This window comes from Nannospalax galili, unplaced genomic scaffold (genome assembly GCF_000622305.1).
Source record: "Nannospalax galili isolate Female #2095 unplaced genomic scaffold, S.galili_v1.0 scaffold371, whole genome shotgun sequence".
Lineage (NCBI taxonomy): Eukaryota > Metazoa > Chordata > Mammalia > Rodentia > Spalacidae > Nannospalax > Nannospalax galili.
The window spans coordinates 4,954,689-4,968,721 of record NW_008331606.1 but is presented as its reverse complement, the minus strand read 5'-3'; the positions used below and the strand labels follow the sequence as shown (position 1 = coordinate 4,968,721).

The window sequence follows — 14,033 nt, the reverse complement described above, 5'->3', positions numbered from 1 at the left end:
TCCCAAGGTAAGATGATAGATGATAATGGTAGATAGGACAATAACTATGAAATATAGACAAATTACTTTATCCATGGCAGCCTGCTGTGAAAAATCTGAAAATATTAGTGCCATAGTAAGAGGGAACATAGTGCAAGCAGAATTTAGAGAGGATACTGATGGGCAAGGAAATGTTATGTAAGCTTGAGTCTGCCTATAAAACCTGGGGTGAAAAGACCAAGTCTTCTCATAGTGTCTGCAGGGCATAGAGCGCAGTGTACATGAGGGCCACAGTGGACAGTGAGTCCAGACAGCGTCTTCAGATTTTGCTTTTCAACTGTTAATCCTCCTGAGTGATTGTGCATTTCTAAGTATGAATTTGATCTGCATATTTTTCTTAGCCTACAATTGGAAATGAGTGACATACCATTCCAAGGAGATTTAGACGTGATCAGAAGGTACATCTATAGGTAATTTTAGTTTGGTTTGATTTCTGAGACAAGAGTTTTTGGTTATTTGTTTTTAACATGCATATAATGCATTTTTAAAGATTGGATTTATGGGGCCGCAGAGATGTCTCAGTGGTTAAGAACACTGACTGCTCTGGCAGAGAACCTGGGTTCGGTTCCCAGCACCCACATGGTGGCTAACAACTGCCTGTTACACCAGTTTCAGAGGATCCAACACCCTCTTCTGACCTCCGTGGGCATTGCACAACATGAGTGCACTTACATACAGGCAGGCAAAACACTCATATACATAAAATTAAAGTTAATATAATAAATAAAATTGGAAAGCTTGGATTTATTTATATTTATGTATCTGTATCTCTGTGTGGATTTGTGCACATGTCCATAGAGCCCAGAAGAGGCCATTAGATGCTGTAGAGCTCAAGTCAATTTTGAGCTCCCTAATGTGGGTGCTAGGAAGCAAATCCAGGTGTTTTGCTAGCACAGTACACACTCTTAACCACTGAGCCATCTCTCCAGCCTCCTATATAATGTATTTTGATCATATTTCTCTCTATTACCCCTTCTTGTTTCCACTTCTTCCCCCTTCTACTTTGATGTCTTTATATATGACCCAGTGAATTCCATTAGTGTTGTTTACAGAAGCGTGGGTAAAGGGCTATTTACAGGAGCATAGGTACCTTAGCAGTGGCTACAGCACGGAAGAAAATGGGACAGGGCTTTGCTGTTTATCACAAGTTGACCAGTAATTCATTGTATAGATCAGCCACTGCTGCCCACAAATTCACAACAATCCTCTTGCCTCAGCCTCCTGAGTCCTGGGATGATTCATGGTGTTTTTACATTGTGTACATGAATGGGCCCTTTTTTTTTTTCATTTTCTTACTCAGGTTACTGATGTCAAGGAGAAACTGAAACAAGCCAAGAAGTTCTGGTCCTCCCTCCCGAGCAGCATTTGCAATGATGAGAGGATGGCAGCAGGAAACGGCAATGAGGATGACTGCTGGAATGGCAAAGGCAAAAGCAGGTCAGCCTCTGTCCAGGGGTCTGCAGCTTCTCTATTCATGCCTCATCTTCTCAGCCGTTACCCAAAAGAAGCACTTTACTCTAGGTAGCATGACACAGAAACCTTCTGAATGTCCTTAGGCATGGGTTTTGCCATTCAAGTGTTCAAAAGGGCACTCGACTACATAGAAAAGGAACTGGACTTGACCGTGGTTGTATTTTAGCACCAGGGATACTCAGCTGGAGTCATTATTTTTAAACATTTAGTGCCTGTGGCTCTTGGTCCAGTGGACTAGTTTTATAAAGTACCAGTTCTCAAAAAGTCACATTCTTTTTGTCTTTTTTTGAGAAAGGATCTTCCTGTAGCTCTAGATGGCCTGGAGCTCACTATGTAGACCAGGCTGGCCTCAAGTCTCACAGAGATCCATCTCCTGCCTCCCAAGCGCTAGGATTAAAGGTGTGTACCACCACACCCAGCAGATCACAATCTTTTTAAAAAATTTTTTGATTTATTTGTTTTTTATGTGTATGAGTGTTTTGCCTACATGTATGTTAAGTGTACCATATAGGTGCTGAGGACCAAATCCAGGTTCTCTGCAAAAGCAGCAAGTGCTCTTAACTGTGGAACCACCTCACCAGCCCCTGCATTCTCTTTATTGATAATTCCCTGTGTCCCCTTCCTGACACACTCCCAAACTGAAATAAACATTCATTCAGAGGGTATTTTCCTTTGATACAACAATCTCCACATAAAGCATCACTTTCACAAAGATCATGGTCAGATAGTAGAAACAACACATGCCCAGGAAAAGCAGCAATTAGAGTTCATTATAAATGGAAGAACTTCTATTTAACTCTGCTCAGTGGAAATCTTAAAATCTAGCAGAAATCCTTGATCTCTTACATTCATTTTACTGATCATTCTAATGGGGCAATTTCTTGCTTCAGATACCTGTTTGCAGTGACAGGAAATGGACTAGCCAACCAGGGCAACAACCCAGAGGTCCAGGTTGACACCAGCAAACCAGATGTACTGATCCTTCGTCAAATCATGGCTCTTCGTGTTATGACCAGTAAAATGAAGAATGCTTACAATGGGAATGATGTGGACTTCTTTGATATCAGTAAGTCTATGTAGCTTTTTTTAAAAAAAAATTATAATTTTTATTTTGTGTGTGTGTGTGTGTGTGTGTGTGTATTAACTGCATGTATGAAAGGGTACCTGTGTCATTCATTGCCCTTGGAAATCAGAAGAGAACATAGGATTCCCCTGGAACTGGAGTTACAGATAGTTGTTAGCCACCACGTGGGTGCTAGGATTCACACCCAGATCCTCTGTAAGGTATGGGTGATAGCCACCATGTGCATGCTGGGATTTGAACCTGGGTCCTCTGTAAGAGCCCCCAGCACTCAACCATTGAGCTAACTCTCTAGCCCCAGTCTGCAGGTTTGAGTATGAGTTGTTCTTGTATGACTTGGTAAGAACATATGTAATGAAATCTCTGTTGCATCCTTTTCAATGTAGGTGATGAAAATAGTGGTGAAGGAAGTGGAAGTGGATGTGAATATCAGCAGTGCCCTTCGGAGTTTGAGTCCAATGCCACTGACCACTCTGGGAAGAGTGCCAACGAGAAAGCCGACAGCGCTGGTGCCCATGCAGAGGCACAGCCGTACCTCCTCACTGTCCTCTGCATCTTGTTCCTGGTTATGCAGAGAGAATGGAGATAATTGTCAAACTCTGAGTAAAAGTGTTCATCTTCAGAAAGTTAAAGGGCACCGGTTATCACTTTTCTACCATCCTAGTGACTTTGCTTTTTAAATGAATGGACAACAATGTACAGTTTTTACTATGTGGCCACTGGTTTAAACAGAGTTGACATTTTTTTTTCATTCAGTTCAGGGGGACAGAAGGGACTACTACATTTAAATTCGTTCCTGCTCCCTCAGAGCCGTGTTAAACGTGGCTAACAGTGTAGGTACAGAACTGTAGTTAGTTGTGCATTTGTGATCTTATCACTCTATTGTTTTTGTTTTTGTTTTTTTCTCATTTTGTTTGTGGGGTTTTTCTTTTCCAATTATGATCTCACCTTGTTTCTTACAAGAAAACCAGGGTCCTTTCTTGGCATGTAACATGTACGTATTTCTGAAATATTAAATAGCTGTACAGAAGCAGGTTTTATTTATCATGTTATCTTATTAAAAGAAAAAGCCCAACAAGCCGTAAAATTTCCATTTACCCTTGTTATTTTAGCTGCCTTATCTGGAGAGATGTGGAGGTGACTTGGGTTTTCTTTCTTTCTTTTGTTTGTTTGTTTCTATTAAGTTAGGACAGAATGTGAAGGTGCAGGCAGGCCTCTGAGCCACTTGTCAGATTGTATTCCAACACCAATACAAGAAGAAATTTCGACTTTGTTCATAGTTGGGAGTTGGAAGAGACTGCAGACTATCTGACCATTTTGACTGAGTTGAATTACATAAGCTAAGATCACATATAGGTCGATTTTTTGGACCCGCTCATACTCAAAGTGTATCCCATTAAATATTGTTGATGTAGTGTCCTGTGAAAGATAAAAGGCACTCAGGATGTCCGTTATCACCTGTACACACTTGGATTTGGGGGTGGTTTTTAAAAACAAGGCAAGTTTGCAGGCCACAGTATGCCAGTTTTCATGTCCACACGGACACTCGGTTTTTTATCCCAATGGTAGTACGAAGTGACTAAACTTCATTTGGTTTCCCCTTGTTAGTGTGGTCCGGATTTTTAACCCACTGACCTCTCTAGGAAGAGTGCCATAAAAGGGAGCAGTCTGGCAGCTAGCCAGTACTGGGGTATAGCCTGGGCTCAGGGAATAGCTGTCGACACTCAAAGTTTTTGTCTATGCATGTATATTTGCGTTTTTTTTTTTTTAAGATTCCAGTATTTTAAGGGAGTGTTAGGTGTCTAATTTGATTTTTTTCTTGCCCACCCCTTTCTAATCAATGAAACAAAGGTTTTGGAGTGGTGTGCAGCCATTTCCTTTCCATTCCAGACAAGGATGAAAGGAGAATAGGTTTCCAGATTTTTTTTTTAATTTATATTTTGGGACAGGAATGGGAATAGGTAAAGATGAGAGGAGGACATCTTATCAGTGACCCTTAGCTACATGGGTGAACTGGCAAAGACCCAATCTATTGTCTCAGGCCAAAGACTGACCACTGACTTGCCCCCTTGGGAAACCCTTATGTCCTTACCAAATAAAACTCTGAGAATGTAACAGATCATTTCAAAAAGAGTTCTCAAAAGTCTTCAGAAAGACTACAATCCTGCAAGTCTCTTCCTACTCTAGAATTCATTAAGACCCCAGAATTCTACAGAACCAAAAACCCGGAGAGGTTGTTTTGTGTTATTGTTCAATCTTCACTTGTAAGAGTAATTCTCTATTTTTATATTGAAACATAATTACTTGATAGCTCAGGGTCTACATTTCATTCAACTTTTTACACCAAATTCTGAAGAAGGGTCAAAATGAAATATTGGGGAACTGTTGTAAACAGAGGCTTAATTTTATTAGAAGTAGCCAGTTATTTATTAAAGCATGATGTTAATAAAATAGGCATATTCTGGCTGGTGTGTATAAGTGTTTTTTTTTTTAAGAAAATCAGAAAACAAAATTAAGAAGGCTTTCCATTATATGAGGAAAAATAACTGTAAATAGCTGGGCTGCCTTGTGAGAACTTGGAAAATGTGCTGATACTTAGTAACTACCTCAGTTGTGAGGAATTTCCTTTTTAGCTTAGGCTGCTATTCCTTTTACTTGGTAGAAATGAATCTGGTCTCCAAAATATGGCTCAAAGAGTTATCCCTATAGACCTTGTTAGATTGTTTTTAATTTAAAACCTTGAACTCTGCCCAGCTGTTTTCTTTCAGTTAAGTCCTCCAAACCAATAACATTTTCCGAATTAAATATTCTTGAAGGTTTTTCTGGACTCTTACTGATTTGTTTTCTTTCTTTACATTTTTTTCCTTTTACCCTTTTATTATTTCAATTGTCTTTTGCTTTTGAACTTGAACTATGAAATAAACAAATCATAGATTTTTCCATTCAGGTCTGACTGGATAAGTCTTGGCTTCTAACCAGCTGGCAGGCTTACCCTGACACCCCCCGCCTCCCCACATAAAAAGAATAAAAGCAAGTTGAATATTTGAAAACCTTTAGAGTTTGGAGTATGAGGCAGAATAAAAGCCTTGTGAGAAGTCCTGACTTTTCCAAAGTTAGCAGCATGTGAAGGAGTTGAGTTTTACCAAGTCATTTATAAAGTATTTTTCTTTCAGACACTTCATTTTTTTTAATGGAGGAGATTGGCAGAAAGGGGATACAAGGCAAAAAAATTAAAGAAATATTTTATTTTAAATCAATAAGCCAGCACCTCTTATTTGGATAGAAGAGAAAAAAAAGAATTGATTATACATTTTAACTTTAATTAGACTTCTAGAAACATAAACCTTTACATGAGAATAAATTGCCATTTGTGATTATCAAATCAAAATTAAAATAAGTATAGATGGTGCCACACAAAATTCTACTTTCCCTTTTATATTGATGAGGGGTGTGTGTGTGTGTGTGTGTGTGTGTGTGTGTGTGTGTGTAAAGAGATAAAGGGAGATTTCATTGTTCAGCAAATATGAACACAGAACTTTTTACCCTATTGGAAGCAATAGAAAAGCACTCAGAAAACAGGCAATTTAGAACTTAGCGGGGAAAATGTAATTGCATTGCATAATAATCTTACAAATTCAGCTTTTGAACTCCCAATTTTTTTTAAAAAAATCCTTCTATTCTTGTAAAGCTTGTTTAAGGGGGCTGAGGATGTAGATCAGTTGGTACAATGCCTGTATAGCATGAACAAAACACTAGGTTCACTGTCTAGCACCCCATAAATTGGGTGTGGTGGAGCATACCTGGCAGTGAGGGCAAGAACAGCAGAATGTCAAGTTTTCATCCTCATTTATACAGCACGTTTGAAGTCAGCCTGGGATACACGAGATCCTCTTCCCCCACCACCTTCAACCGAGAGAGAGAGAGAAAGAGAGAGAGAGAGAGAGAGAGAGAGAGAAACTAGTTGAAGGATGAATAAGAGATGGAATTCAAATTCATCACCTTCAAGAGAGAGAGAGAGAGAGAGAGAGAGAGAGAGAGAGAGAGAGAAACTAGTTGAAGGATGAATAATAGATGGAATTCAAATTCATCGGTGAGGCAGATGACATAAGATTTATTTATCTGCTTCAGTGTTTAATTACATAATATACCTTACAAGATTTAAAAAACAAAACCTGGGAACCAGGTGTAGTAATTCACAGCTGTAATCCCATCATCACTCAGGACCAGAGGCAGGAGCATTGCTATAAGTTCCAGGCCAACCTGAGCTACAATGTGAGACCCTCTCTCAAAAAAAAATCAAAATATAAAAACAAAACATATATAAAGGTAATGAGTGAGTTTATCTCTCCTCTTGCATTCATCTTCCCAGACACACACCCCAAGCAAACTTATTAACTATGGTTATGTGTGTCTTCCTCTGAAGTGTCTTGATGCATAGAAAAGCAAATATCAGTACAAATTTTCCCCTTTTTTGTGCAGAAGCTCCTATTTTATGCTCTACAATGTCACAATTCTTTGTGTCAGTTGCAGTATAATGATAATAGAGGACCCTAATGATAACAGATCTATAGGTAAGTTTAGGGTTTGTATGCTAGGGCATGGCTTCTCATTCGTGCTATAATTTGATCTTACTACATTTTGGCCCAGATTCATCTCAGTAGTTTTTCAAGACTCCAATACCAGATAGAAAGAGGAGCCATCCATTCTGTTAAGTTTCAGTCTTACTATTTAAGACAATACTGAAAAACAGTGTGGAAGACTGTCTTAGAACACAGACCATGATGAGCACTATTAGTAATGTCTGAGAATGGATCAAAGGAGGTGTTCTGACCTGGACTGGATGCATAATCTCCTAGCTTAAAGTACTCGTTATGCTTTCTCAACCTCTGATGCCTTCAGCATTATCAGCCACCACACAGGATGGAGATGACAGTATTAGGAAAATGTGTAAATGGATCCTGGCTATTGCGTGAAGATACCTGTTCCATGGTTAAGGAATTATTACAATATGAAAATACGGTTTTTATGTGAATTGAATGTTTATGGATCAGTATTTGAAGAGACTGCTGAGATCATCGTTGATCAGTAAAATCTATGGAAATCTATTTCTCATTATGAATGGCCATATGTGGAATTAAATACATGTTGCACTGTACTTTTGAAGATTATTTTTTTTTTAAGATGGAGGCCTTGCTATGTTGCTCAGGATGCCTCTCAACTCTTGAGGTCAAGTGATCCTCCTGCCTCAGGTAGGACTACAGGAGCTTATCATGTGCCTGAATACTCTTGTCTTTCTCATCATTCCTTCTGTTCCTTTCTTTCCTTCTGGTGTTGGAGAAGAAATCTAGGGCTTTGTACATATTAAGCAAATGTTCTACCACTGAATTACGCATTTAGCCTTATTTGGGGTATTTCTTAATAACTGATAGGAAATATGAAAAAAATGCATAAGCATGATAGAATAAGATCTTCATGCATAAATCCTAGCAGGTAAAAGCTGATAAACAATGACCCAAGAAAAATGGTATGTACGTGTTGACCCAAGAAAGATTTGACAATTGTGTTCGCTGATCTCTGGGGTGCCTTTTGATCAACTTCCTTGTTTTTCCATGTTATTCATAATTCTTAGGTTTCTTGTGTGATAGTGTTAAAAGATCTATGTGTATACAGAGACCTACATACTCTGATCAATTGACTGATCGATCCATTGATTGATAGTCTATTTTCCAACACTTAATCCCAGGTAGACCTTACTTACCCTGTCACTTGTGGACTGACATCCTCCAGCTGTCACTGGCATATGCTTGGAGAATGCAAACTGATTTTAATAATAGCCTAAGGGAAACATAATTAGGAAGGTAAGTCTCCTGCCAAGAAAAAAAAATTGCATATAAAATGCATTCCAGAACCAGTAGAATTTCTTAGATTTACCACTGCCTGGGATTTGTCTTTCTGCCTCACCATAGATAACCGAAAGCTGACTAAAACCTGCAGTTCATAGGGACTCCCTGCACAGGGCATTTTAGTGCCAGATTGGCTACAGTCATGGTCAGTGGGTGATTTTCTGAACACATATGAGGATCTCAATGCTCTTTTCAATGCAATATGTGTCTTTACAGACTTTTTAGACCCCTGCTCTAGCCCCTCCTTTGAAAGGGAATGGAAAATGGTTTACTTTTCTATTTCATTCTGAGTACCTTGCGACAGCAGCAGCAGCAGTCATTTAGGCATATTTTACTATGATAAGAAAACCAAGTTATTTGCTTTTCAGTCATCACCTGTAATACCTTGACAGAAGGGAGATAGAGGAAGAATATGTGCCTGACACTAGTACCGGGCCTCCTTGATTACCACACAAACAGTTCTGCAGATTAGAGACCATCTCATCAAACAGGTCTAGAGGTTGGGTAACTTGCCCAATGGTGACACCCAGATTAAAAAAAATGCAAGAAACAGATTGGGAACAGAGCCAAGTCCTCCATCAGAGGCTGCTCACTTCAAATGATGCTTATCTTTCTGTGATCTCTTTTCTCATACTCCATGTTGTCTGAATCAGGAAGGAATGAAGCTTGTCTAGCTGGCCGCCTATAGAGTTCTCCCAGCCTTGAGAAAGAGTCAGGTGAATGGCTGTGGAAGGTAGTGGGTGTCTTGGCCGAGCTGAGGATAGATGAAGGAGCCCAGGGCCACCAGGAGACATCTTGTTGAAAAGTTTTTCTAATCTCACACAGTGATTCTTTGCTCCATGAACTTCAAAGCTGAAAGGACTCCAGCAATCTTGCACAGGGTCTCTGTGACATACATATGCCTGTTCTTAAAAGAACCAATATTAGGCCCCATGATCCTGTGCACTCTCCAGGAAAGCCTCTCTGAACTCTGTGTGAAAGGGTCCTAGGGTTGCCCTGGCACCTGTGCTGAGAAGGTTCAACTGGCTGAACACTTAAGCTAATAATCTGCTAAGAAAAATACCATGATTTATGTAGGGAACATTCATACCTGCTTAATCAACTGGGGACATATGAATACATCTTGGGATAAATGGGGCTCAGTGACCATAATCTGGGCTTCTTAAAGAGTCCTCAACAACAAATCTTAAAAACTACACCTGGGTCAGAGATTGGACACAAGGAATAACAACAGGCACTGGTCTAAATGAGGATGGTGGTGGTGGTGGTGGTGGTGGTGGTGGTGTATGTATGTGTGTATGTAGTAGTGTATGCATGTGTTTATTGTGTGTGGGTGCACTTGTATGGAGACCAGAGGTTGATGTCAGATGCTGTCCTTTATTGCTCTCTGCCTTGAGACATGGTCTCTCACTGAACTTGGACCTCACCATTTCAGTTAAACTTGTTGGCCAGCAAGCTCCTGGGGTTTTACTGTCTCTGCACCATCACCCCCAGCACTGGAGGTAAAAGTGTGGGCTGTCATGCCCAGTGTTTACATGGGTGCTGAGAATTTGAACTCGGACTCAAGGCCTAATAGTTGCAGAGCAGGCACTTTACCTACTCAGCCATCTCCCTAGGCCTAAAATGGGGTGTTTTTAATGAGAAATTTCTCCTGCTGGTTTGATCATAGTGCACACTAAAGAAAAAAATAAAGATAAAATCTGTGCTTTAGGAGGAAATTTATTTTCATGTAGTCCAGGCTAGCCTCAAAGTAGTTATGAGCCAAGGTTGTCCTTGAACTCCAAATCCACCTACCTCCTCCTAAGTGCTGGGATTATAAGTATATACCACCACACCCCCACTGAGAAGAGGTTTTTGACTTGCCATTTTCTACCCAGGGAAGGAATCCAAAGCTTTTGTTATGAACACATGTCTCAGCATGCCCATTTGGCAGTGAGTGCTGAGCAAAATGAAGGAAGTCCTGGTCTAGGTATACTAAAGACCTCCACTTCCTTATAGAGAAGAGCAGCAAGGGCAGCAGGACTGCAGGGCTCTCTCCCCAAGTAAAAGATGAGCACTGTATGACTGCGAAATGAAGCCGAGAGCCCAATGCACCAGAACTGTGGAACCAGGGGGCACTGTGGGAAGTCAATTTTGAACAAAAAATAGTTCCACCTTACTCAATGAGCAGCAGATAATTGGTCAAAATAAAAAATGCTCACGGCTGTTGGTTATAATAGTGACTAGTGAACACAATCCCTAGGCTCCAAAGTGGTAATTACTAGTGGTATGGGAAAGGGAGGCAGAATCTGAGGTAGCTGTCAGAGATGGGTATACGTTATTCCGCTTCACTCTACTCCTTAGATCTTCAGCCTACATGTAAATCAGTCCTGGGTGGAACCCTATTTGCCCCACATTGCGTATTATTTCCAAGTTCCTTTTGAAGGATTTAAAAATTCTGTGCATCCAAAGAACTTGGAAGTCATTGTCATTCAAACTGCAGAGATGAGGTGGCCAAAGTGGCCAGTCCTTGGATAACAGAGATCAACCTCTGGGTTCATGGGTCTCTAAAACCATCCAGAACTTGAGACAGGAATATGATTTATGACATATCTTTTCCCAGGCTCCACATGGGAGGGCAAGAGGGAAAATGTGAGATGAGGTCTCTTCCCCAAGGAAGTTCACAGTCCAATTGGGGAAACAAAACTCCACAGGTAAGTTCAAGTGGATGCATGAACCTTTTCTTAGTCTGCAGGTCCATGGACAGCAGTGGACACTGATGGAGGAGACAGGAATGAAGCTGGCCTTGATAGGAGGGAGAATAGTGGGGGGGCATGAATAACAACGCAGTGCAAATAAAATGTATTTGGAGAGAGAGAGAGATCACAATGAAACTCATTTCTTTGTATGCTAGCCAAAAAAAAAAAAAAAAAAAACCCAAACAAAAGACAAACCAACAAAAAACAAAACCAAAAACCAAATATAATCAAAACTGGTGATCCCATCACATCTATCGCAACATTTGAGAGGGGGAAGATCAGAGTTCAAGGCCAACCTTAGCTACATAGGGAGTTTGAGGCCAGCCTAGGCTGCATCAGACCCTGTCTCGAAAACACCAAAGGGAAAAAATGCTTTGTAATGAAGGCTAGCATAGATGTATAGAAACACATACTGGCAATGTAAGACTGTCCTCCCAATCTCCTTCCGCATCACACATTTGAATCTCACTAGATGCATAAACAAACCTCCCCCAAGTCTTTGATCATGGCTTGTATTTGGGTTTTTGTATAGAGTTTATGATGACCGGAAGAGGGTTGCTTACAAAGGCATGAACCAGCGGGCTTTTTGCCCTACATCTCAGCTGATCTTCCTACAGGTGCCCTGGCCAAGATGGTGAACTTCCCGCCACCTCCCCCAGCTTCCTCCGAGGGTCCTTACACCTTCCCACTCATGCAATTGAAGCTGACCAACTGGGTGGGAAGGGTGACTATTCTGGTTTCTATGGAGTCTCTTAAGGTTCAGGCATTCAGCTGTTGCTAGTTCTTTTGGAGGACACGCTTATCTAATACATATAAAATATGTAACAATATATAGAAACAATAATATAAATAATTAAAATACAAAATAAAAATTCTTAAAATTGCCCCAGAGACATGCTCACAGACCAATCTGATCAAGGCCATTCCCCAGTTGAGATTCCCTCAGATGACTCTGGGCTGTCAAGTTGACAGCAAAAGCTGACTACAAGAGGCACCTAGCAGCTTATGTGGTTCATGAGGGCCCTTCTTTACCCATTACACAAATATTGATGGAATACTATGTGCTGAGCATTGTGCTAGACACTGGGTATGTAGGGTTGAAGAAAAATGGATTTTGAAAATAGACTGTTGTGGTGGTGCTCACCATTAGTGAGAGAGACGAAATATTCACACCAATGAAAGTATAATTATAGAGGGAAATAGGACGCTTGCAGCACAAAATTCCAACCAGAGCCTCAGAAAACTCCACCCACAGTTTGCACTCATGCATTATCCAAAGTCTAAGACAGTACTTCTTCAACATGAATGTACATCAGAATCTCCTGGAGGGCTTGATAAACTGCTCATTGAAGTCTGAGGCCCAACCCCAGAGTTTCTGATTCAGTAGGTCTGGAATGGAGTCCAATCAGTTGCATTTTCACGAAGCTCTCAAGAAGACCACTCTTGGAGAATCATTGGTCTAATCAAAAGGATTTGGAGATCTCAGCCCTCTTGGGGAGTCACTAGGGGCTCTCCAAGGCAGTACTGGGAGAAGAAATAGGTAAATTGCCTTGGACTATGACTATCCTCTCACTTTTTAGCATTGTTACATGGAGCCAAAGCTCTGTCCACCACACGTCAGGATACAGAAAATGTCAGTCAAGTAAGAAGTCTCTTTTTATAAGGATCAAGGAGTCCCTTACACAAGATCAGTCTACAAAAGAGGCTCAAGTGAAGGTTATGACATGGGGCTGCTGCTAGACCAGGTCTGATGAAAAAAGAGGACTCTGGGTGACCCCATTATCCATCCTTTCTATCATATTCTGACTCACTGAAAAATGGTTTTCTCATGAGATCACTTCAAAGACTGTCATGTTGGGTAAGATGTTCTTGGCTACTCATGAGTATGAATCCGACTCAAAATGACAATCAGGCATGTCCAGTCTCCAGCCTGTGGGCCACATATAGCCAAGGATAGCTATGAATGCTGTCTACCACAAAATCATAAACTTAGTAAAAACATAGTGAGATTTTATTATGATTTCTTTTGTAACTTGATTGTGTAGTTCTCAAACATGTACTTTGTGGACAGCAGTGTTGTGTAGCAATGTCAAAATGGGGCTGGAGAGATGGCGCAACAGTTAAAAGCACAGGCTGCTCTTCCAGAGGACCTGGGTTAGGTTCCCAGCACCCACATGAAGGCTAAAATCCACCTGTAACTCCAGTTCCGGGAGATCAGATGCCCTCTTCTGGCCTCTGTGAGCATTACAAGACACAGGTGCCCATATATACGTGCAGGCAAAACACTCATACGCATAAAATTAAACTAAGTGAATCAAAAATTTAAAAGTTTGGACACGCCTGAAGACAGTTTATCAAGTCATATAACAAGAAACCATAATGCAAAGATGTGCTAGGGTGGTTAATTCCATCCTTCAACTCTGCTAACCACAGCATATTGAAGAGCCTACCTTATGAGTGCAAGGTGATTATATAACAGTTATAGTGACAACACATCTTCACACATTATTTTCCAATGGTATCAGTGAGAGATAATTTCCTTCGGATACATTTTGAAGAGTTAAGAGATATTACCCAAGAGGTATGCTCCTGCAGGGGCAAACCCTTATCTCTTGGTTCTTAGAACTGCCTTGCATGCCCTAAGCGATAAAGCACAAAGGTACCAAGATTCACATCCTATGCTGAGGCCAGTCCTAACTAAAAGATATGGCTGTGGGATAAAACAAAGACCCTGGACAAACCCTGGACATCCTGGGTGTGGATGACAAAGAAGGGAAAGACGACCTGTAGGCAGACAAG

The 14,033-nt window shown here is 40.7% G+C and overlaps 1 protein-coding gene across 1 annotated transcript in view; it reads left to right on the top strand.

Moving 5' to 3' along the window:
* Gpc4 (glypican 4) overlaps positions 1-5,412 on the top strand; it is a 133,910-nt gene extending 128,498 nt beyond the window's left edge. The window contains exons 7-9 of the mRNA XM_008826750.3: positions 1,340-1,476; positions 2,403-2,578; positions 2,980-5,412. Coding sequence (XP_008824972.1) covers positions 1,340-1,476; positions 2,403-2,578; positions 2,980-3,182 — 516 coding nt within the window. The 3' untranslated portion in view covers positions 3,183-5,412. The remainder of the gene's footprint in view (positions 1-1,339; positions 1,477-2,402; positions 2,579-2,979) is intronic.
* The last annotated feature ends 8,621 nt before the right edge of the window (positions 5,413-14,033 follow it).